At 43.0% G+C, this 26,227-nt stretch overlaps 1 protein-coding gene across 9 annotated transcripts in view; it reads right to left on the bottom strand.

Annotated features, from left to right (window-relative positions):
- ABLIM1 (actin binding LIM protein 1) overlaps nt 1-26,227 on the bottom strand; it is a 334,182-nt gene that overhangs the window by 37,634 nt on the left and 270,321 nt on the right. For all 9 annotated transcript variants that reach the window (XM_018041203.1, XM_013975228.2, XM_013975225.2 and 6 more), the window contains 3 exons: nt 17,353-17,440; nt 13,932-13,990; nt 962-1,039 (listed from right to left, as the gene is read on the bottom strand). In XM_018041203.1, coding sequence (XP_017896692.1) covers nt 962-1,039; nt 13,932-13,990; nt 17,353-17,440 — 225 coding nt within the window. The remainder of the gene's footprint in view (nt 1-961; nt 1,040-13,931; nt 13,991-17,352; nt 17,441-26,227) is intronic.

Here is a 26,227-nt window from a genome sequence, read left to right as displayed (position 1 = left end):
CGTGCGTCTCACGTCTTATTTAAAGAGTTAAAATCTTAAAAATTAACAAATCCCAAAATACTTTGCTCAGCATGGTCACTGTTTATAAAGTTGCCTGTTTAAGACTCACAGACATGGAGAACAGAATTGTGATTGCCTAGAGGGAGGGAGATTGGGGTGGGAAGAATTAGGAGTTTGAGACTAACAGATGCAAAATTTCTTATGTAGAATGGATAAACAAGAGTCTTACTGTACAGTATAGGAAACTATATTCAATATCCTGTGAAATAATGGCAGAGAATATGAAAAGTAATATGTGCACATATGTATAACTAAATTATTTTACTATACAGTGGAAATAGATATAATATTGTACATCAACTATATGTTAAGAAAATAAATTTAAAAAATAAAGTTGCCCATTTATACCAGATATTCATGTTTTCAAAAAAAAGTCACCAAAAGCTTGGGAAAAAGTCTAAGTAGAATTCATCAAATAGAGAAGAATGCAAACCTTCAGGATTTCCTAAATTTATGACAGAGAAGGGAAAGCTCAAACAGATGGTCAAAAAATCCTCCCAGATGGCTAAAAACAAGAACTGCATATTTAATAAACTAAATATTTAAAGACCTTTGTGGCAGAATTTAAGGACACTCAGTACTGGAATTATAAAACATATAATTAATCTCCAAATATCTATATGCAAGTTAGGTGCAATAATTTTTCAAGTCCTGTATTACATTACTGCATTTTATAGGGTTATCTACTCAATCACTCTATACTGATGGTCACATCCACAGAAACATTCGATCGTCTGGAGGAAAATGGGATTGAGATGGCTGATCTACAAGAATGAAAACTGGATCTCGTAACAGAAATAGAAAGCATTTTGAATTATTCCCTTTCAGACTATCCAGTCCACACTTACCATCTGCTACCTTACCTGGCCTGGAAGTATCTCTTCCAGAAGCGGATACTTACATAGATAGTATGGCCCGGGGATCCAGGGATGCTGGAGCCTGGTCGAGAGTAAATGCTTTCGGAGGAAGTCCTGGTAGGCTGTAAAAGAAAGAGTGACATGTAAGAGTTCAGACTGTGGCTTCCTAATCACGACTGGCTGAAGTCCCCACACTTGGCTAAAGACTTAAGCTGACTAAAGAGAGAAAGACTTGTAACTGTTCTGAATAAGGGGAAACATAACCGAGGAAGAAAGGTCAATGAGAACGGACTGTGCCGTCAGCCTTGAAAGTGCACTTGGGGGCTTCTTTTTTCTCCTTGTCCCCGACAACACCATCGAGCACATTCCACCTCCACGGCCACCATCCTAGCACCATGCAGTCACCACCCGTGCTCGCCTGGACTCCGGCCATGGCCTCACCTCCAAATCCACTAGGCACCACAGAGATCTGTGAAGAATACAGTCTCAACGGTCACTACCCTTCTTCTGGTGTCAGCATCTGCAAAGAATGGAGTCACCGCTCCCAGGGCCTCGGGATCTCGGCCCGGCCTGCCTTTCCTGTGTCGCTCACTGCCCACCGTCACTCACAGGACAGGAACATGTCACTGCCCCAGGATTCTTATCCTTGCTGCTTCCTCGACCTGAGAAGCGTGCCCTTATCCCCCGTCCCACTTCTGCTTTTCCTCCTCCTTCAGTCTTGGCTTAAATATCTCCTCCTCAAAGAAGCCTTGCCTGTTCTCTTCCTCCGGAGTTGGTGATCTTGCTGTTTCCTCTCATGGCATTAATCCTGTTTTCTCCTTCATGAATGAAATGAATAATGCCGTACTTGTTGGTTTCATCACCATGTCGATCTCGCTCATTACCTTCAGTTATGACCTCTGCCCTCAGAGGGCTTCTTTTCTTACCACTGTACGTGCCCACCGTTTTGCACAGGTGCAGAGAAGGCATAAATATTTGTTGGGGGAATCAGAATTTATCATTTGCAAACAACTACTCAGTTCGTGGATACTTGACTCATGTTAATTACATGGTTTGAGCTTAACCACATGGAAGGTCATTGAGTTAAGGCCCGTGGTCGGCCACCAGGGAAAGTATAAAGAGGACTTTGTAACACAGACTTAGAGAACCCTGAGAGGGAGGGATGGTGATAGAAAAGGGGGGAAAATGCATGAACTGGGATTAACGGCCCCCCACCCCTGCTTGGTATGTTCTGGAAAGCTTCTGCAAAGACACCAAAGGCCTGGTCTTAGAAGGCTTCTCCCTTCCATGCAGCTATTTCTTGGAGAGGATGATTTATAGATCTGTTAGGAATACTGTTTCTGCTGATATTTCGGTATCCTGATGTGAATATAACTGAGTCCCTACAGCCCCCTCTAAAAAGCAGGATATTATGTCACTATGGACCTCACATCTGAAACAAGGAAAGCAAGCCCACCTGGTCACCTTGAGGCAGGCAGTGCTTGGACCTGCTTTGACAGTAAGAATCCACTGGAGGGGTGGGATCAGTCATTCTCACCAGGGTCCCTGACATCTCTGAGACAAAAGGGTGGCAGGGGGTGGAGAAAGTGGGCAGGGCACAGTGGAGGTGAGCCAAGCTCGACCCTTCTTCCCCTCCCTCCTTGTACAAGCACTTTCCTCCTCGAGTGACAACTTTCCAATCACAGGAGTATCTCAAGATGATAGAATCCCCACATCTGAATATGTTACAAAAGAAAGGATTCACGTAATAACAGCACTCCCAACAATCCAACTCCTGGATCAATTTGCCAATCAAAACATGCAAAGGACACCACCAAAGTGCAGCCTTTCTATAAAAAGAGATGCAACCGCTTCAGAGAGCTGAGCCAGTAACCCTCTCTGTGGGATAACTGGGCTTCCCGGTGGCTCAGTGGTAAAGAAACTGCCTGCAATGCAAGGGACTCAGGTTCAATCCCTGGGTTGGGAAGATCCCCTGGAGAAGAAAACAGCAACCCACTCCAGTATTCTTGCCTGGGGAATTCCATGGACAGAGAAGGCAATTATTCACTACAGGCAGTCCTTCAGCTTCAAGTTGCCAGGATCAAACATTTGCCAAACTCAATACAGTAATGAAGCCTCTTAGGCAACAACATGAGGTTAGCAGTACTGAACATTTCTTCCCCACTTACTCTGTGGCAGGCCCTGTGCTGAGCACTCCCCAGGCATGCTCTCATTTAATCTTCTCAATAACCCCAGGAAGGAGGTTCTGCTAACATCTGCTAACATTCTGCTAACATTTATGCCTTTTTCTAAATGACGGGAAAGTCGCACAGGTGGGCAAGGGTCAGGATTTGAAACCAGATGCTTTAAAGGCAGAGCTTGAGCTCTTAATCCCCGCGCTAAATTTTCTGCCCACATTGGAGGGCAAGTGTAGCCATTTACTTTTCATCACCGTGACTTTGGGACAAATGAGGTGAAAGTAGAAGAAAAATATGGAGATGAACTAGCAGGAGAGAGTGCATGCTAACTGAAAATGTTTTGACTGCCACTTAGAAGCTTCTAAGAAGCCTGTAATAGTTCGCTGTTGGGCTGGGGTGGGAGAGGGTGTTCCCCAGGAGAGTCAGATGTTTGGGGTTGCTGGTGTTGCTATGCCAATGGCTTGTTTTCATTAACAAGCCATGAGGACGCTGTGTGAATAGCCAAAGTGCTCGCTGAGCTTTGGGGTCTCTCCCACATTCCTCGTCCTTATTTCTGCCAAAATGTGGGTCAGGTGCCCTTTGTGTGTTTCCTGTAACAACGGACCTGGAGGTGGCTCTGAAGTGTTTCATTCTCTGATGTACTGTGCACCCTGATAGGACTGCAGCTGGGGAAGAAGGCGCACAGGAGTCAGGAAAGGGCCCTGAGCGCTCCCTTCCAGAGATGGAGAGAGACTCGGCTGAGCCAGCCTGTCCCCAGCTCATTCTCTCTCTCCATTCTTCACAGGACTGAGGATGCTGTGAGTGACACAGGCTTTCTGTGAAGCATTTATCTTACTCATTTACTGTTTTAACATTGTTGGGCTAAAGGTATTAACATTCAAACATTCTTCTCCAGTTCCACTGTTTTCAGATTGGAGTCACCTCCGATTTGCATCCAGCTGCCCTGGCTTCTCTGACTGCAAACTAAAGACTTGAGAGTTTCACAGTCAGTTTTTGAAGTCGAGCCAACGTTCAACAAACCCACCGCTGCTCTGGCTCTGTTTTGAGATCACTGTGCCCAGTGTATCTTCAGACCGCTTAGTGTATTTCAGAAACAGGTACAACGTGCTGGACGTTCAGAACTTGCTGGCTTTCATTGCCTTTGCCACTGTTTGTTTTAGCTTCATTCTAACCTCCTAACCTTACTGTCAATTTTACTTCCACAGAATCTTGCTTATGGGTTGAGTTACGCCCTTGCTTGCCTATTTTCTTATAGTGGTCCTAATTTGTTTTCCTGTTTAAAATGAAATAATGGGATAAAATACAGCTCTGTATAGCATAATCTAGGGGGGTTAAAAGGCTGGCTTTGGAGTCTAATACCTTGACGCATATAGTGGCTCTATTGGTTGTGTGACATTATACGAGTGTCTTTTCTTCCCTTTCCTTCTTCTCACTCTTTCATTGTTTTCCCTTTAACTTCCTTACGCTTCAATTTATCTACGTATAGAATGGAGGAAAGGGTACATACAACACCTCTTTCCTAGCGATAAATGAAACAATACGTACAAAGCTTCAAGCACCTTGCCCCGCACATGACAAAGACCCAGCATTTTCTGGACAGCTGTCGTGAGACTGGAGTTCTTTGCCAGTGTCTCAAATAATGAAGGGCAGGACTCACTCTGTTCTGCGCCTCATGACTGGACGGTCATTTTGGATGTGAGCTCCACTGACCAGACTTCCCTCGAGTTCTCACCCTTGGAGACCTTCCCATCAGAACTCAGGTAAGTTAACTGTCTCAGTGGATGGGGCAGTGGTCCCACACAGAGCTGACAAATGTCCTTCCCTTTCTTGAGAACTCCATGGAACGAATCTGTACCCTCCGAAGATAACGACTTCTCCAGCTGGCGTCTAGGCCCTAGTTACTATCACCCTTCCATGATGAATAGCAGAGAGCTTGCTCAAGCCTGTCTGATCTGCCAGGATAACTCCTGGTCTGCTCCCTCGTGAACTGTGCTCCAAGTTAAATGGTACACAGGGATGGTCCACTTACGCCACAGTTCCTAATGGCTCCCCACACTGGGGTATTTGCTTAACCAGCAGAGGTTAGTGGTCTCTCTCTTGTGAAGATAAAAAAAAAAGTTACTCCTAAAAGTGGGACTATTATTTTTGGGTTTTTTTTTGTTTTTTTTTTTTTTTAATTTTATTATTATTATTTTTTTAAATTTTAAAATCTTTAATTCTTACATGCATTCCCAAACATGATTTTTGAGTTTGAATCTTAAATATTTAGAATTTTACATTTCAATTCTAAACATCTAGACTTCTAAACAGGTTGCATTTTATTTTCTCTGTGTTTTAAAGTGTTAATTTAAAAAGAGCCAATTCCTAATATTACATCATATGACAAAAGAAACCCAAATGGTTTAAGACCTGAATGCAAATGTAATTTGAGAGTAATTTAAAACAAGAAAGAAAAGAAACATGCTGAATTTTAAATGAGCATCTTGTTTATCACTGAAGTTCCCCTTTTCTTCTAGCTGTTTCCCTCCTAATTAATACACAACTTGCTAATTGTTTGATGGTCTTCAACATCAAAAGGCATACAGCTGTCTTCTGACATGACAGATCATATCCACACACTCAAAATTAAGGTTCATCTTAACCTCAAAAGCAACAGCTTACTGACATGTTTTCCCTCTTTCAAATCCCACTGACAGTTTCTTCTTTATCATTAACTTAATTCTAGTGTCACCTCTTTGGGTGGTAACAAAGTTACAGATAATCCATATTTCTAGAGATGATCTTTACATGCAATTATTTCATCTAAATTACTGTTTCATCCCATTCAGATAACCAAGTTCACAACAGTGATTCACTGAATTAAATCAGGAACCCAAATGAGTCAACAGGCTTTGTCTCTGGAATTCTCTATGAGAGCTATGATAGACACAATTACCCTGTTGCCTATATTATAAATGAAGATAATTCCAAATATTTATCCCCAAAGGTCTTCCCACTTCTGTTCTACAGAGGGGAAAAAAATCAACCCTATAGACCTGTGATGAAGTTGTTAGAGCAGATGCAATCTACTTATTCTCACTTTTTCCTTCATGCCTTACAGAAAAAAACAACTTGAAAGCACAGTTGGAAAAATTCAGTTTTTTCTTTCGATGCCATCTTTTGGGGGTGGGGAGGTAGAGGAAAGCATGGGAAAAGCAAGGTAGATATAAGAAAGATTATAAACAGTCTGTGATCTTTCAAAGGACTTTGCCAACAAGATTAACCTTTAATCCTCATTTTGGCAACAAGTGAAAAGGATCCTTCAGTAAGAACCTTCTAGTTGTATGTGGCTTATGCAAGAAAAACTCTTTCATAAAGAAAGTGTCTAAATTTACATTTATTTCTCCAGCACACCTTCACATACCTACTTTCAGTTTCAAAAAAGCTTTTTATTTTCCCTCAAAGGAACGAAATAAATCAACAAAGAGAGGTCTCACCAGACTAGTAGTTCAACAAGAAAGAGAAAAAATGACATTTGATCGCTAATAGTAGATGCTTGAAAAATGCACATCTTTTTGTTTTCTGTATAAAACTTTTAAAAAACTCTCTAACTACATTTCACTTGCTATTTCCCTTACCCCTTGACTTTGCCCACCTGCTCTACACTTCAGAAGGCACAATCACAGGATGAAATTACACTGGAGAAATTCCCCAGCCCTCATCCATCTTTAAATGTTTACCATTAAAAACACTTACCGGAGCTTTGCCTGGAAATTAACCAGAGAAATGACATTTTCGCTTATTTCCAATCGTGGGCTGCCCCACACACCTGGTCCCTTCTTAGAAGCAGAGAGCTGGAGAGCCCTCTTCCCCCAGACCTCCCCTCACCCTGCAGGAGCTGGGGAGTAACAGCTATGTTCATCTAGCCTGCATTCGTTCTAAGCCATGCTCTAAGAAGGGAGAGAACTACAGGCAACTGGATCCCAGGTCAGAGAGGTATGAGCGCCTACGGGACCACTACTCATATAAGGTAGCTGAAACCTTATACGAAGTGCTGCTAAGGCTGACAGTACCTGCCTTGGGTTTTTGTCGAAGTTCACCAGACAAGGAGGTGACAACAGCTGCAGAAGAAGGAATACTTTAAAAAAGCTTAACACATATTAAGTATTCACTGCTAAGTCAAAAGAGGAAATCCTTTCAGTTTTTTTGTTTTTGCTTTTATTTTTGGTTTAGTTTCGGCTGCACCACCAGCTTGCAGGATCTGAGTTCCCTGCTGGGATCAAACCCGTGCCCTGAGTAGTGAAGGCACAGTATCTTCTCCAGAACCAGGTGTGTAACCGCCATTAGCCTTTACTATGGCCAAGAGTCCTCACTGTGCAGGATAAATCTTAACACCTATACATTCTGATAAATTGTAAAGACACACCAAAAAGAATAAAATATCTGAACAGAGAGAAAGCTGGGAATAAAGTGGTATGTCTGGTGGCAACATTAATAATACAGTAACCAACAGCATAATTTCCTTATTCTAGATATACTTACAGCCTCTAATTAGCTCCTTTGCAGAAATAGACACACAGTATTTGTTTGGTATATTATGGGTCTGCAAGTGCATACGTTATAACACAGTGAGTGTTAGTTTTAGAAGAGGAAAAAAAACTCATGCCCATTTTGGATGGCAGCCATTCATGCTTTAGCCTCCAAAGGCACAGCACAGAAGCCCCTTTTTAGAACGAAAGCAAGTGATCCACTCCAGATTACTACAAACTTGGTCCTGGAAATATTGTGTGGTTTGTTTATAATGAATTACTGACCTTTCCTTGTAAACAAAATTTGCTTTTCTTATAAAACTCCTCCAAGTAAGCGAAACCAGAATATATTTCTCTTAGGTCATTCTATTGGGCTGGCCAAAAAGTTTGTTTGGGTTTTTTTCCATAACATCTTGCAGAAAAACTGGGATGAACTTTTTGGCCAAATTGGTAATTTTTTTCCTCACCATTTTCTTTTACCTGTAATTCAGCAAGAGGAAATAAGAGGCGATTTCAAAAAATAAAAAATAAAATGACCTTCCTCCACAATAAAACCAGGCTTATTTCTAGGGCATGAAGTGCTAAAAGTCCCTGCAAGGGGTACAGTTTATCTAACACTAAAGGTGCTTGATATTATCTGGTGAAATGAACTGCTGTGTAGTCAATAGTATTTAAAAGATCAAAATATCTGTGTGGCTTGAGAATTGCTTTGGCATTTTCAGGCTTGTCAAGGGTTTTGATAAGCCATGATGGCCAATGGGTGAAGCAAGAGCTTGTCAAATGGCCCATTTTCTCAGCCAGGTCCCAAGTGACCTTTCTGTGACAGGGTTACAGTTAACTTTACTGATATTTAAGGTTCGATAATGGGAATTAGATATCCATGCTTAACAACAGGGTAGGAAGAGAGAAGGTTTTCCAATATAGACCTCTTTCTCTCTTTTCTTCTTTTTTCTCTCTCTTCTCCAGCCAACCAGTTCTCAAGATACCACACATCTCTTAAATTTAAGGGTCTGGAGAAGACCTAAAAATTTCACAGTTGATGGTATTTTTCTTAAAGTCATGAAAGTGAATCACTTGGCAATAGCCTCAGTCCAATAAAATAAAACACTATTTGAGTTATAAAGCATACTTTCAGGGGAAAAACCAAAAGCTATTGAAAAAAGCAATTTCTTGCCAAGTAGGTACTAATTCTAAGAACTCACTTGCAATGGGAATAATTTCTGGCTGTTCCTCTGGATTCATGACCCTATACGTTAACTGTATGTGAAACTCTGCTATTGGAGCCAAAGGTTTATGATAGATGAAGATTATATGACAAATATAAGTTGAATGTAACCCAGCTTCATGGGCCAATCACTCAGGGCCTGGAATCTACATTTAAGTGTTGCTCCTTTTGACCTGCGACACCTTTCAGGGGTTGATGTCTAAAGGGTTTCTTTCCCCTCTGAAACTCTGTACTTCTAACTATCTTTCAAATCATTTAAAGAAAGCAGGTACAGCTTTAATTAAAGGAGCCAAGCCCACACTCTCCTGGGCCATCGTGCAGTTCTGGCAGACACAGAGAATAGGCACAGGCATCGGGCCCAGACTAAAGAGCTGTGTTGCAACCCTGAGTGTCAACAGAGCTACACAATGGGTTTCATCTGGACAGAGCTGGGGCCGTGGAAAGCCACTTGTAACTTAACGGGCCAAAGTTTCAACTGATGCTAAGAAACCCCGAAAGAAGGTCAAGCGTGTGCAGGGAACACAGTCTCCTTCCTGCCTCGCTGCTTATCTGGAGAGCTGGCTGAAGACTCTCCCAGGTTCCAGAGGATGCTCTGGAAAGCTGGTGCCGCTCTTACACCCTGTCTCTTCCTTGGGAACCATCAGACTTGGCCAGTATTTCAGGCTCTCCACTTTGCGTCTTCCCAGGTCTCTCTCTCACTCTCCCCTTGTAGGACATTGGAAAGAACAGGAATTACCGGCTCAGAGAGACCCGAGCTCCAATCTTAGCTCTTCCACTTACCACTGGGAGAACTCTGGGGAAGTTAGTTCACTGTGAGGGTCTCAGTCTTTCCATCTGTAGGATGGAAAGGATTGGCAGGGATTCTTAAGGAGAGCCATTAAGAGCGTAGGTCAGTTTCTTGCCTCTGCAAAGCTGTAGCTAGTCTTTATTTGTTCCCGTTCCCACTTCGCCACTCCTTCCTCGAGCCAAACTTCTCCTTCCCCAAGTACTGCATTTCCCCAGCTCCACACTTCTGTTGCTCTTTTCGTCAGGCCCACCCCTTTCTCATCATCTCTATGTGTTCAAATCCCATCCAGCCTCCAAAACTCAACTCAAAGACCACTTCTCCCAGGAAGCACCCCTTGAGCTCCTTTCCCTCACCTGACCTGCCTTGATCTTTAAGATCCATATGCTGTGATATGTTTCAATATCTGTTAATAATCATGTACCTGTCTTTTCTTCCTTACTGTACCTGGGTACTTGGCAAATATTTGTTCAGCGAACAAATGTGTGAGTACAGGACCAAGACAGTGGTTTCCAGTGTGCTCGCTGTCCTGAAGACAATGCTTTAGCCACCACTCTAAATGAAAACATTGTCTAGAGCGGGAAACAGCTGGAATCAGAATGTGAGATGCACTGTGTGGGGTGAGAAAAAGCATCTGCCTCCATGGGAGCCCAGAAGTTATGTGGGGAAAGCAGCAAGGGGAGGGAAAGCGACAGAAGCCTGGGGCCCCCAGCACAGCGGGCCCCGAGCCTCAGCTCAGACACGGTGCCAACCTGCAGACACGGGGACCGTCCTGTGCGTCGAATCAGACTTTTGGGATAAAAGAAATCAGACGGAGATCGACGGATGTTTGGTGGCTGTCGTGAAACATGAAAAAGGGAAGAATGAAGAAAGAAAGAGCCTCAACTCAGAAACACTATCAGCAAAAAACCTTCAGGAAAACTAATCTGATAAGTGATAAGCAACATCGGGCTTTCCCCAGTGGCTCAGTGGTACAGAACGCCCCTGCCAATGCAGGAGACTGGGTCGGGAAGGTCCCCTGGGAAGAGGAAATGGCACCCCACTCCAGTATTCTTGCCTGGAAAATCCCATGGACAGAGGAGCCTGGTGGGCTACAGTGCATGGGGTCACAAAGAGTTGGACACGACTGAGCAGCTAAATAACAACGAAGCGGAATCACTTTAGTCGGGGTGTTCCATGTTGAAAGCATAGTAACTAGTCTTCATTTTCTTTCTTTTTTCACCACCCAACGTGGCTTACGGGACCTTAGTTCTCCGATCTGTGATTAAATCCATGCCTTCAGCAGTAAAAGTGCCAAGTCCTAACAATGGGACTTCCAAGGAATTCCCTAACCAGTCTTTACATTACAGTATATTTACCTATGTTCCAACCTTCCCCCCTCCCCATCATTCCTTTCGATTTATTTTGGCTGAAATATTCTTACATATGAAGAGTTAGAAGCCAGTGAAGCCACTGACAGATGTTCTTGAGAGTCTGTTATTACAAACACCCCACAAGTTCTTGAAATCTGGAGAATGCGGATTACTCAGTGGGGTTGTTGAAAGATCCTTAAAACATTTTCATTTTGCTATGGTAACTGAACTGATGTGACACCGGGAAAAAGGCCTGAAAATCCTGGCTCAAGGCTGTCCTCCATAGACACACCCTTAAGAGAGTACAAGAGTTGCGCCTTCAAAATCTAGCCTCTTTTAAATCCCATCAGCGTCAACATGCACCCCACTTGGGGTGCTTCAGAACCTCATCTCTTTAGAGGTACATCATCCTTACTACTTGGTGAGTGAGCTGGGGGCTGGCCCGACCTCCCAAGTGGTAAACACTGGCTTTAAGAGAAAAAAGTTTCACTAAAGGGAGAAAAAACTACAGCTCCTCTTGGCCAGAATGAGTGGAAGTATCTCACTAGTTGTTTTCATAATCTTATCCAAAGAGTTCCATCAAGATGCGATCAAGAGGGTTTGATTTTTTGGAAACCATTTTAGTAGCACAGTCTGCAAACTCAAGCAATCCTTACAGAGAAAGGACACATTCCATTCAGTCTGGCCTCGTTAGCATTCCTCTGTCTCCCAGAAGACTTCGTCAGGGATGAAATAAAAATGATTATTCAACAACTGAGGGCAACACTGTAAAGGTAGTGCAGACCACTAGCTACTAGGGTGCTTTGGGGATAGCATCTACAAGTTATACAGTGAATCCTGCATTCCTATGACTAAAGTGCATGACTCTTGGTGGCTCGGACGTAAAACGACATGATTAAAGTGACAACAAATACTATCTTTAAGGCACTAGTATTTTATAACGATAACCCACTTCAAAGCATCCATGAGTCATCAAAAATCCCAGAGTCTGGCAACTTCCAGTGTGCACCTGTCTGACTGACAGATGACAGGGTTAGGTACACACGCTTAGGCGGAAGTTCTATGTCGAAACAGGGATCAAATCATCCTGCTGCTCCTGCTAAGTCGCTTCAGTCGTGTCTGACTCTCTGCGACCCCATAGAGGGCAGCCCACCAGGCTCCCCCATCCCTGGGATTCTCCAGGCAACAACACTGGAGTGGGTTGCCATTTCCTTCTCCAATGCATGAAAGTGAAAAGTGAAAGTGAAGTCGCTTAGTCATGTCCAACTCTTCGCGACCCCATGGACCGCAGCCTACCAGGCTCCTCCGTCCATGGGATTTTCCAGGCGAGAGGACTGGAGTGGGGTGCCATCGCCTTCTCTGCAAATCATCCTAATATTGGTGAACAAGTTCCTCTCCAGTTTGTCTGGTCTTTACTCCATTATTTTGAGAAAAAGTGATTTTCCCCCCTCCACTTAAAGTCTGCTCATATTAACTGAATTTTAAGACATCCGTTTTTATTCAGGGTCACAGGCAAGGGACAAGTTTCTAAATGATGCAAATGACAAAATATCTCCATCTGATCTCACAGATGCCAGTTGTAAAAACAAAAGCAGAGCTTCTAGCAGACAAGAGCTTCACTGAGAATAAAGAAAAGATACTGAAAAAGGAAAATAAGAGCTGTCATTCCCAGGGGTGGCAGGCCAAAAAAAAAAAAAAAGGCGGGGGTCCTGATAATCATTTCTCTGAAGCCAAGTCACTCCGTCACAAATGACACGTTAGTGATCAGGCCACACTGATGCAGCAGCCATGTGACTGCTGGGGATCACATATATAGCTCCCTGTGCCTGCTAACAGCAGATCAAGAAGAAAGGATTCCACATTCTAGAATATTGTTGTTCAGTTGGTAAGTCGTGTCCTACTCTTTGCGACCCCATGAATTGCAGCATACCAGGCTTCCCTGTCTTTCACTATCTCCCTCAGCTTGCTCAAACTCATGTCCATTGAGTTGGTCATGCTACCTAACCATCTCATCTATAGCATGGCTTCCAAAATAAATTTGGGCCATTCTTTTCCCTGAAACACCAGGTGGTGTAGTCCAGCTATTTCAAAGCGGACCACTAAGGTAGTTAAATGGAGGGACTGTGGACTGGGGTCTAGCCTGATTAGTGCTCTGAAAAATACTTCACAGCCCAAGTGAAAAATGGGGGGCATCTGAGTAAGAAACAGATCATGTTCATGGCCTTGCAACTGTGTACAGCTCTTTGCTTCTGAAACAGGTAGAATATTGTCTCCTGGTGGTGATCTGACAACAGAGTAAGATCAAGAGGAGGCTTTAGAATTGAGAGAAATGCTAAAAAACCAAAGGAAAGAAAGGAAAAACAGGTGAGAGATAGAGTCTATCCTCCATGTGATCCATGTTCCAGAGAGTTTTGAAAATATTTTGATGCTACCTAAGGTTTCAATTACAAAAACAATCAAGAACATTTATTCCCACTGACTCGTCTGAGCTCATCATGATTTTCCCCAAAGGTTTTTTATCTAACATATCATCAGCTTTTGGAGATGGAGGCTACTTGGTGAACTTGGATTTGAGAGGCCAATCAAATGTAGCAAGAGCTGAGCAATGGCTGCAGAGTTTGGATTGAGTGATGTGATGGATGAAGTACAGAAAAATTCTGGTGTGGGGATCACCAGATGTTGGACCCAGAACTTGACTTTTCCCCTTGAATGCTTTCCTAAGAACCTGATTCATGAAGCAAGGCTTATCTTGTCTAACACAAGCATTTGAAGTAAGAACCACCATCAATGGCAGGTAGGAGGAAACCTCTTTTTCTGGCCAAATGGCCTTTCTACTTGGTCTGTGATAGAAGGGGGAAAAAAAGTCCTAAGAAGCAATTTCACCCAAACTGCAGTCCCAAGAATCAGTGACCGTAGACACAATGGACAGCAAGTACGTCTGGCATCACAGTGCCAAAGCCTTCCTTACCCGCAGCTTTTCCTCAGTCTTGGTCGATTGCTTACAGTCGGGATGCCAAACGGTAGAACCTGGAAAGACAACGCACGTCTAAGAATGAAGGAAATGGAAAGCAGCCACAGTCCTATTATACAGAACTTCTGAGAGAGGTCCTATGCCCAAGTGAATCATGATAGCTCAAATTCCAGGTGAGTTTTCTGCATCTAGTCTGAGCTTGTTCTATAACAGTTATAATCCTAGACCACAGAGACCACTCATTTGGCACAAGAGTGTTTTGATGAAAGAGACATTTAGTTCTCAACTGGGCAGTGTTTTTTTTTTTTTTTTTTTTCAAATGCTATCATTATCCTTTGGGGACTTCCCTGGTGGCTCAGATGGTAAAGAATCTGCCTGCAATGTGGGAGACCAGGGTTCAATCCCTGGGTTGGAAAGATCCCCTGGAGAAGGTCAGGCTACCCACTCCAGTACCTGGAGAATTCCATGGGCAGAGGAGCCTGGCAGGCTACAGTCCATGGGGTCACAAAGAGTCTGTATTGAGCAACTAAGTTTCATTTTTCATTTTCATTTTTCTTTAAAAGTAATGTCTGTGTACTTCCCAATATCTACTTTTAATTTCAGAAATGTAAGCCATAAGCCATGTTTACATAACATCCAAACAACCAAGCAATTTAGATGAGGGCAATAAAGTCAAACCAGATCATCTATATCCAGAAGCAAAACTCACCAATTTTTTTTTTTGTTGCTTCAATTATACAGTTACCTACATAGACACAGGAAATCAATCCAACTAGCAGAAGGTTTGAAACTTACATTACAAATCCACAAGTTTTCCTTTAGCTTTTAACCTTTTAGTTAACTTTAAAAAGGTCTCCACTTTTAAACTAGTGAAGTTATTATTTAAGTGTTGTTTTCTGGTCCTGGGTCAATGACTCACTATAAAGGAATTTAAGGTGCTTTCTTAGATGGTACCAATATCACAGAACTAAGCAAAACACTTATATCCAATAGAAAGCTCTTTTCTTATAAGATTTCAATGCCTGCCTATGCGATTTTTTCTTTTGCCTAGGTATACAATGTATGTAATTCATGGCTAAGGTCTATATGTAAGTCCTATGTTCATGCAAGAATATGTTCAAATGTGGGAATGGTGGAAGAATTTGAAGAGGGACTTAAAAAGACTTAAGCAAATAGTTACTAAGTTGAAAGCAGGTTTTTTTGCCTAAATTTGTAAATTTATTCTGGCTACATTTAAATTGTTAAAAGAGTCATGAGGTTGTCTGCGCAGGACAATGTCAATGATATAAACTTAATATGAGTCTCTGAATGAATATTTTATGTTTTACATTTCACTGTTGAACTCTTTCTCTCCTGAAAAGCTATCAAATTAAAATAACTCTTGAATTATTTTACACCACTGAGCTAAAAATACTATTAAATTGATGACAGTGTAAATACATTTTATATCAGAATAATACTTTAATCCCTATTTAGCAGTCATTTCTATCTTGCTTAACCCAGGGCCAGAAAATCAAACCAAAGCCAGACAGACAACATAGTCCATTCAGCACTGGCTTTTACTCTGAGGCTGGCTTCAAAGCACGAAAATCCTCTTAATGTGGAGAGCCGGGGGGAGGTAGGGTGGGCAGCAGGGCTGGAAGCAGGAGCAGGGTGCACTGTCGAGGTTCTACTGAGTGGACATCCTGGCCCAGAACCCTAGGGGTGCACAAGGCATTGAACTGTCCTCCAGAGGTCAGACACACAGGGAATGCAAGCCAGAGAGAACATGAGATGCTGGGGAAGATGAAACTGCTCACTGTTCAAGGATGTGCCGGGAGCACAGGCAAGAACACCAAAGCCCAACCCCAGGAGAGATTTACGATGCTCAAATTCGGCACATAGCCCAAATTACCAGGGTTGTTTATCTATCGTATGAACGTGCTGTACTTGTGCACAGCCTGAAATCACCCTCTTCACTCAGCTTGCAGAACTATGTGAACATACAGAGGTGAGCCCAGAGCCCTGAGTCTCAGTTCTTAGCAGACACTCTTGGGGTGATGACCACTCTTGGGTCTTTGATGGTGAGTGCTGTAACTGACACATTCGGATCTAAAACAGAGCCTGGAGACCAACTAAAGAATAAATCTGCTCCATGCTGAACATGTAAAGTGACACCTGTCTATTGCTCTCAAGGATTCACAGTTTGTCCTGGGGGGAAAAGTGTCATACAAAGCCCATATGAGACCACAGATTTGGGGCTTGTCACTTGCCTTCATCAGGCCCTTTAAAATTCAGTGAGATTTTCCACTGTAATTTTTCCAGAGAAATCATTCTAAAGCTAAAAAGGATGTCTGGGTTGTCAATTTCTCACACAGCTAGCGTTCTTTAAGGGGAGAGCAGCCAAAGCTTTGATCTAATACTCAAGAATCGTTTCTGGAGATTTTTCTTAGTTTCATAAAAACAAAAATCAAGAGCAAAGCAAACCATTCATTAAAACTACACATAGTGTTACGTGCAGAGATGAAGAAATGACATGCAAAGGCCAATGAGAACCAGTAATTAGCAAACTGAACAAGCAATAGCTCTTATATTCTTGCTAATTTTACTGATCAGCCCTTGTCTATTTAACGACTCTTTCCTGCTAAAAATAGTAAAATGCTTGCACAGATGGTACTGTTTGACTAGAGGAGAATCCTTCCCCAAAACTCTCTGAAAAGCTTCAGAATTTTAGAGGAGATAAAAGCTAATCATAGGAAAATTTCTCAAAATTATTTTCATTAAAAAAAAATTGAATGGCCCTCTGGTAATGAGCACTTCCTTGGCATCAGAAACTTCTCAATTTCTCCATCAGGAACTTTGGGCGTGTTTACTCTCTCTCTCTGGCCTTCTCTCGTTCACTATGACAGCGATCTCATCTTCATGGGATGAAGTACATCTGTGATGTAATTCACCAAATATGAGATTTTCTTCTTCCTAAAAGCCTGGATAAGAGCATACTGGGAGGCCCCCCTAAATCCTTCTCCCAGGATAGTAAAGTGAGAAAAAACCAAGCATTATAACCATCCAGTATATAACATTTCTAGACATTCATTTCCTCTTTTGATCTTTTGTTTCCCAAGCATATTCCTGGGGGTTGGGTGGGAGGAGGCCTAGCTGATCTTTCCTCTTGCTTTATCTCCATGGCATCAAGTTCAATCCATTCATCCATAAGCAATCCACTCGTTTGTTAACAGCCTCAGGGGCTCACCGCCAGCATGTCAATTGGTTGGCTGATTAATACTAACTGATGAGGTCACATTTGGCTACATTCATTTGGGATCTGGGTAGCCTTGCAGCTAATGAAATGCCTCCTTCTCTTAAAAACAAACAAGCATAGCCCGGTTTTCTCTCCCCGCGGAGTGGGGGAGAGGTTATTGCACTCTCCAGACCACCTTACCTTGAAGATACATTTCCTCTCCTTCTGTGAACATCTGGGTGCACTTGCTGCATCGTGCACAGCTCGGGTGGTAATGCTTGTCACCCGCCTGCAAGAGAAGAGGTGGGAAATGTTCAGTCTATTGCTGGGTACTGTCCCCGCCTCTTCTCTGCACATGGCAATTCGAGGAAAAGAGAAAAAAGCTAAAGGTGGGAAAGATAATTGCCTGACTGACCACACTTCTCGTACCAATAGCCCTAGAAGCTGAAGCCGATGGCATCGGCCCCACGAGGGGCTCAATGATCAGTGCCCGTGTCTGCCACGTGGGGCTGCCTTGCCTCTTGGGGTTTCTGGCACCCAGCGGTCTCTTGGCTTAGGCTGTCCTGGATAGCTGCCAATTACACACCACGTGCCTGACATGAGTCTGCTCCATCTCCCCAAAAAGTTCACCTCAAAAACATTAACATCCAAATTGATGTTGGAGGCCAATGCTGGTTTGTATTAAAGCAATAGAAAGAAAGGATCCTATTTAGCAGGTCCTTTTCTAGCTAAACAGTGTGCAAATAATATAATCTGCCCAGCTTACATCAAGATGAGAAAACCATAGTAAAAGGTATCACCCACTGCTTTTTAATTTCGGAAAGAGCCCTAACTTGCCTCTCTGCCGCTTATAAGAATCTTCTGCCAATGTCTCATTTTAATTGTTTTCTGAAAAAGGCATTTTATTGAGGCAGCTCTGCATTATTCATGGACTTGTCACTTTCTTAAATGAGACAGATGCCATCATAGCAGGTGTTGACTTCCCCAAAGCGAAATGTCACTGGACACAGGGACAATTCTCTAGACAGGTGCCAAGTCACATTAGAGTCATGCTCCAAATACACGCCTGACAAAATGAAATCCTTTCACTCATAGTTTAGCAGAAAATCTCACCACCTAAAAATTATCAAATGTACTCTGCAATTAAATCCTGTCATCAGTCAACCGTGAAAACACTTCTTTTGCATTAACTGTGCGCAAGGCAGCGCTGAGAGCCTAGAGTTAGAAGTGGCTTCACCCGGTGCCTGCATGAAATCCCCACAGGAAGTCAGGTCAGGTGGTGATTCCTTTCTCACACCCTCCTGTACGAACTATGAGACCACTTGGCCACTGGAGTGTGAAATGGTGGTCAGCTACTCAAGATAACCCAGTGGGGAAAAAAAGTGGAAGTTATTTAAAACTAGAAGCCAGGAATGAATTCTTTTCAGTGGTGCCTGCCAGAAAATTCCAGAAGTGGAATTTTGTTCTTATCCATACAGCATTATTTATTTATCTGGGGTGGCGGGGGGAAGGGTATAGGATATGTTAACACAAAGTGGCTCTTTGCCTTGGGCCAGCCAGGGTCCCATGTGAGTGAAGGGAAGAAGAGGGCAAATATTACTCAGTGCTAAACGCTGTTGAGTCAGCTGGGAGATTAATGCTGGGAGGTCCCAGGCAGTGAGGACAATCTCTGAATTCTCAAGGAAAATGTAGAGGAGACAACTAAGACCCCTTGACAGGAGTCTGGTATAGTCTGCAGTGAAAGGCACACCCCTCAGTAAGCTAGCAATAGAAATTTCTGCACGCTGATAAAATGGACCCATCATACTTAGTGCTGCAATGTTAGAGACATTCTCATTAAAGATAGGAAGCAGGCAGAGATGTACACTTTCACCAGTGTTTTTCTTTACTGTTTTTCCTAGCCAATGTGATAGATCAAGAACAAGAAATAAGTACAAAGGTCACTAATAAAAGAGTTCAGTCGAGTAGCTAGATAAAAACTTAACACATATGTAAAAACCAATAGTTTTTCTATTCATTAACAATACAAATTAAGTCTAGGTGATGAGAAAACAGGTCCCCATTTGTAAATAAATATTTCAGTGCAAGATCTACACAAGGAAAACAGTTGAATTTAACTGATGGGCATGAAAGACTTAAATAGAGACATATGGTATTTATGGCAGGAAAAAATAAATACCGTGAAGTTGCCAAATTATGTAAAATGAGCCTCTGAATGCAACAAATTCTCAATCAAAATATGAACAGGAGTTTCTTTTATGTAAACTGACAGGCAAATTTTACAAGTTTACACGGAGGACAAAAATGCAGAAAAATGTTAAAGATTATTATCCAAAATATACAACAAGCATCTACAATGAAAACTAAATGGCAATATAGGCAAAAGGCAATTTCTGGAGGAAATATAGATTACCCTGAAAATAAAGAATTAGCTCACCCCATCAGGAATCATGGAAATACTACTTAGAAAAAGAGTATTTTTCTTCAACAAATTGGCAAAGATAAAAAGAAGACTAAGGTGAGGGACTTCACTGGTGGTCCAGTGGTTACAAATCTACCTGCCAATGCAGGGGACACGGGTTCAATCCCTGGTCTGAGAAGACTGCACATGCTATGGGGCAACTAAGCCCATGCGCTCTAGAGACTGCGCTCTGCAGCGAGGGAAGCCGCCGCGATGAAAAGCCTGTGCACCCCCACTAGGGAGCAGCCCACACTTGCTCCAACTAGAGAAAGTCTGCGCGTAGCAACAAAACCCCAATGGAGCCAAAAATAAATAAATAATTCGATTAAAAAAAGACCTAGTGTGAAACAGGGCTTCTCACATACTGTCAGTGAGCAAAATTCCTTTTGGAAAGCAACACTTATTTAAATTTAAAGTGTGCACACTACTCCCTGATGAACAATTCCACGTGTAAAAGCCACTCTACAGAAATTCTCACACCTGTGTCCAGAAGTATTAAGGATATGTGGTGTGGGATTATTTATAACGGCAAAGAACAAGGAAACAGAAGCCTAGATAAGAAAGCGGTGAAACAAAATATTGACTCATATATAGCCATTAAAAGGATGAAGTAAACCTACATATACTTACATGGGAAGAGTTCAAACTAAGAAGAGAAAAAACTCAAACAGAAACACAATACCTATGATATGGCCCCATACAGCTGTGGTCAAAAGTGTAGAGATACTGGGTAAGCCTGACTGGATTGAAATGCAGTTTCAGCACTATGTGGTCCTATGAAGGCGGCAATCTCTCTAACCTTCACTTCCACACCTGTAAAATGGGTAGAATAATAGCATTTATCTCATGAAGCCGATGAGAGAGGACTAGTATATTTCCTGGCATGCCCCACTCTCGCCAACACTGACCACCAGTCCTATAAGTCAGGCACAGTTACTATTGTTTAAGCCTAAGAAGACACACACACACATTTTATATATATATTGATTTTCTATGTGTGTGTCCTGCCCAGAGAGAAGGTGGGGCGAATGCACGCCAATTAGTTTTCTGTGGTTCCTTGTGGAGAAAGAGGAAAGAGTAGAGGTGGGACCCTAACAACTTCCTTTATGTGTTTCTGTATTGCTTTGATCTTTTACAAGAATTCGTTTTTATGTTACTGTGTAATAAGGAAATAAAAACGAAGAAGAAAAAAGTCCATTGTCTCTTGGAGTCGTTACGTGATCTTGGGCAAACCACAGACTCTTGGAAAATCTGCTGCAGAGATGATGGAGTTGATAGCGACAGGGACAGTAAAAGCGAACATTTTTATTGTGATGACTCGGTGTCAGTCGCTGTTCTCCATACTTCATAAACATTCAGGCATTCGTTTCACAAGAACCTACTGAGGTTATTACTCCCCACTCTCCAGATAAGGAAGCTGAGGCTTGGGGAGGTTTAGTTAACTTGTCCCCGGTCACACAACTAGAAAGTGGTAGGGCCAGGGTGCGAACCCAGGTGATCTGACTCTGGAGCGCGAGTCCCTAACCAGGATCATAGCTAATCGCCATATGGTACCTCACGGCTGTATCCACCTCCCAGGGATGCCAGGGTGAACGATCGAATGACTGACGATGCTGTGATGCACTGCATAAACCAATAATAGGAAAACGACGTAATGAGCTTCTGAACAGAGGTGGTTCTAGGACCATCCACATAAAGAAGGCTTGCTAGTGTGGTCTGGGATGCTGATAAAAGGCTTTCTGGATGCCACCCTTGCCCAAGGACAGGCACAGGTGAGTAGCTATTACATGAACTGTCACACAAGATGGGTGGGAGGTTCGGGCAGGGCCCCTGTGGCAGGGCTCCGCTCTGCAAATCCTTAGTAAAAGCACTGCTAAGAAACACTGCCAGTGTAACTCCAGGGGCATCGGTCTTGACCTGTGTACTTGCTTCACCCCCAGATGCTCGACATGTCAGGAAATACAGAGAGCCAGAATCGAAGGGCAGTTGCACAGCTGTTCAAAAGTCTGTCTGTGCCACAGTGCAGGCCTGGGGGTGGTGGGGGGAGGGCACAGGGTTGAGGGCTTGAGATAAGGGAGCCCCCCAACCCCGCATGTGTTTCACTTCTTCTTACATGACAGTTCTCAGACAAGCCCTGTGTGCAGGGCCAGGAAAAGTACCAGAGCTGAACACAGACAGGGTTATATGCAAAGTAACCAAAAAAAAACCAAACAAAAAAAACGGATGTAGCTGAATCCAAAGCATTTAAATTAGAGTCATTTTTAGAAGAAGGAAAAGTATTTCAGATAATGAGCAAAATGAGACTAAACAGCGCCCATGGAAGAATGAAGAGGAGCCCACAATTCAAGTGGAGAGGAGGCTGTTGATTGCAAACTTTTCAAGCAGTGTCGGCTTTGCTGTGACAGGTGACTTCATAAATGATGCTTACCAAGTACCTGACCCCAGACTCACATCCTGCAACTCCAGCTCTGCCCCAGCCTGACAGACCAGATGTGTCTTTGGGACTTCCTACAGTCCTGTGGCAAATGGTGACTTTTCATCCATCTTTGTACCTTGCTACTTAAAAAAACTACAACCTTATTTATTGTCACACATTCAAAATGCATACATTAAAAAGTCTACATTCGGACTGGCACTTAACTCTAGTTGAGTTTTATAAAAGCACCTGCATACACAAAGTGCTAGAAACTGCTTGCCTTTAATAGCGCTGATTAAGTCACGCTTCTGCGGTTATTATTTCTGTTTAGTTGATCTCTAAATTGAAGTATAAACTTTATCATACAGGCAAGAATTCCATCTGGGGAAACACCATCTGCTACAAGGCAGAATTTGGTGCAAGGCACCAAATTTGTGAAACTTACTATCTGGAAGAGGAGAAAGGAACTCTGAGCTCCTTGTGGACACTGGGTGCAGGAAAAGGGCTACAAGATTCCGAATCAGGAGACTGGGATATCATTTCTGTATTTCTTATTCACGAGACCTCCATTATGTCACTATTTACCGTCTCCAAGGCCCTGGCCCTCGCTTTGTAGAAAGTGAAGGGCTGCTGCTGCTGCTAAGCCCCTTCAGTCGTATCCGACTCTGTGCGACCCTGGACTAGACAATTTCAAGTCCCACCCCGCTGTAAGATTCTATGATTCTGTGTAAAATCCTACCCCTCTCCAAGCTTACATGGCAGTGTTGACAGAAAAAGCAATTTGGGTAGAGAACGGACCTTCTTGATGGCAGAGATTGGAAATGAACCAAAGACCCCATAGTTCTAAAAGCCAGGAGTTCTGGTACCCTAAGCCCTGTGCTGGGATAACAGACCACTGTGGGCAGAAAAGAGAACTGCGATTACAGACCCCATCCTTGACAGATAATTCTCTTAGCTCTGGGATAGCTAACTGTCCTTTTCAGTTTCTCTCTCCTCCTTTACCCCCCACCATTTCTCTTGTAGTACTTTACTCCTAATACAGCTCAGGAGATATGGAACAGGGTCCCTGAAGTCAGCCTTCAGCCATTTATAGCTCAGACCACACCTCCTTCCCCAAAGGACTTCCGGATGCTTATCGGAGAAGGCTATGATCTGAAAACAATGAAACAAAAGCCTCAGAGGAAAAGAAAAATCAAAAGGTTTCACTCTCAGGCCAACTTGTTCCGCTGGGATGCGAGTTTCTCAGTAGATGAGGACAAAAGAGAAAATGGGCCACTTTGGTCTCACTGGGTAAAAAAATGGCCACATACAATTGCCACTAGAGAGGCAAGGTTTCCTGATTCTAAATTAGCCACAGGCTGTGAACCTCAACCATGGGCTGCGGTTCCATAGGGCTTGCTCTGTTTCGGGCGTGGTTCCCAGGGCTCTGAGTGACAGGTCTCACACAGCCCTGTGAGGGACGTGTTCTTTTACAACCATGTTCTTCAAACAATGAAACGCTCAGAGAAATGAAAACTCAGAGCAAACAATTTCTCCAAAGCTCCCAGTGCTTCCACAAAGCAGAGCTGGGCTGTGAGTCCTGACTGCCTGACTCCAGGCCTCCTCTTGCATAAACTGCCTCCAAAAAGCCCCAAAGGGATACTCACAGGGGGAACCTCAGGTCTGGAGCAGCTAAGCAACTTCCACACTGATTTCACTGATGGCTGGAAACATCCAAGCAGTTTTTCTTCTATAAAGCCTTGAGAAAAATGGAGGGTGTAGACTAAAGGCCACTGAATGAAGTCATTTTCACAGGGGAAGTTAAACTATCAAGGTCTAGGGTGGTAGACCTTTTTAAAAAAGATCTAACTTGATTCAGAGATGGTGTTCAAAATACCCCAAAAAAGAAACAAATTGCTTTTCTGTCCCTGCATGCTAAGTCACTTCAGTTTTGCCTGACTCTTTGTGACCCTATGGACTGTAGCCCACCGGGCTCCTCTGTCCATGGGATTCTCCAGGCAAGAATCCTGGAGTGAGTTGCCATTTCCTCCTCCAGGGGATCTTCCTGACCCAGGGATCAAACCTGTGTCTCTTACAGCTCCTGCAGTGGCAGGCAGGTTCTTTATCCCCAGCGCCACTTGGGAAGCCCCTGAGACTGTTGCAAACATGGCTCTGGTTGATGACGCTTTCAGATTTAAGGACACACAAACGTTTGGAGGTCAGTGTGTTGGCCTAGATCAGGGGTTTTCTAACTTTACTGCACATAAGCAACACCCAAGAGACTTTTAAAAATGGGTTCAATGGCCCTAGGGTGGGGCACAGAGATCAGCTTCTTTTATTTTGTAAGCGCTGACATAAGTTTATGCAGATCATCATGAACTGGGGAAACCTCACGGTAGATGAGAAAGCCAAAGGTGGCAACAAGGATGTTGCTTCCCTGGCAGCTGTATGGGCGGGGAGAGAGGCAGAACCACACTAGTTCCTGGCGTTGCTCCTGACGAAAGGCAAGGTGGGGCTGACTTAGCCTTCTTTGCATTTGCTGCTTTTTCCCTTCAAGTGGGAGAGGTTTCCAATGCAACCGGACTAGCTTGATCTCGAAGTTACCACTCACCTGTTCCGGAAGGCTGTTTTTCCTGATTCAGCATTCTGATTGGGCAGGATAATGAGGGTGTGCCTTGGCCCAAAGTTTGGATCCTGGGCAAAGATGAATAAATCAGTCTGCCCAGGCAGCTTGCACGAAGCCCAGAGGGCTCTCCATAAGTCTGTAAAGCCAGGCTGCGCAGGGACTAGCATCTTGCTGCCCCACTCCCTCACCAACCACAACCCCAACAGCGGCCCCTGCTCCAAATATCAGGGGGAGGGTTCCCCAGAAAAGATCGCAAAATGGTGTGAAGAGATATCCACAAGTGCACTCCAATGCTCTGGTTCCCTTTGACCAGCTCAGAATATAAAAGGATAAAAAGGGCTGCAATATTCCAGTGGAAACGCATACCGGCCTTTTGCAAGTGATTGCTGCTGTCTTTATCTCCTTCTAGATATCTCCTTCAAGGAGCTTATCTCCTTCAAGAAGATCAAACCAGTCAGTCCTAAAGGAAATCAGTCCTGAATATTCATTGGAAGGACTGATACTGAAGCTAAATCTCCAATACTTTGGCCACCTGATGCCAAGAACTGACTCATTGGAAAAGACCTTGATGCTGGGTAAGATTGAAGGCAGGAGGAGAAGTGGACGACCAAGGATGACATGGTTGGCTGGCGTCACTGATTCGATGGATATGTGTTTGAGTAAGCTCTGGGAGCTGGATGGACAGAGAAGCCTGGTATACTGTGGTCTATGGGATCTCAAAGAGTTGGACACAACCAAGTGAATGAACTGAACTGAACTATCTCCTTCTAAGGAACTCAGTACAAAAATTTCTAAGTAGTCTTTGCAGTTTAACAGTACAAGACAAATGCTATCTTTAGATGTGTATATTCCTGTAAGACCTAACCAGCCTCTTTAAATTGATCAACAGGATCAGTGTAATCGCTACCAAAATCCCAGCCAGATTATTTGTACATTGGGAAGCTGATCCTAAAATGTACATGGCAATGCAAAGGACCTTAGAGAGTTAACAATGTTGGAAAAAGAATAGGATAATGGTAGAGGACTTAAACTACCTGATTTCAAAACTTATAAAGCTATAAGTAATCAAAATGGCACGGTATCAGCACTGAGATAGACATAAAAGTCAATGTAATGGGAGAGACAATTCCAAAATAAACCCACACATTTATGGTCAACCGATTTCCAATAAAGTATCATAGATAGAGAAGGGATGTTTTCTTTTAATAAATACTGATGAGACAACTGAATATATATGTCCCATCAGATCCCTACCTTACACCATACACAAAAATTAATGTCTAGTAGATTACAGACCTACATATAAAAGCTAAAACTATAAAACTACTAGAAAAAAATATAAAATCTTTGTGACTGCAGGTCAGGCAAAGATTTCTTAGATGTTATATGAAAGCATAATTATAGATCAGATGTCAAGATTAAAACTTTTTCTCTTCAAAAGACATCAAGAAAATGGAAAGACCTGCCACAGACTGGAAAAAATTTCTGCAAATCATATTTCTAAAAAAGGAACAGCATCCAGAATATATAAAGAACTACTAGAGTGCAATAATAAGAGGCTGCGCAACTCAGTTAAAAAGTGGGCAAAAGATTT

Source organism: Capra hircus, chromosome 26 (genome assembly GCF_001704415.2).
Source record: "Capra hircus breed San Clemente chromosome 26, ASM170441v1, whole genome shotgun sequence".
Taxonomy (NCBI): domain Eukaryota; kingdom Metazoa; phylum Chordata; class Mammalia; order Artiodactyla; family Bovidae; genus Capra; species Capra hircus.
Note: the sequence above shows the minus strand (reverse complement) of the source record. Positions and strands in the feature narration are given on the sequence as shown.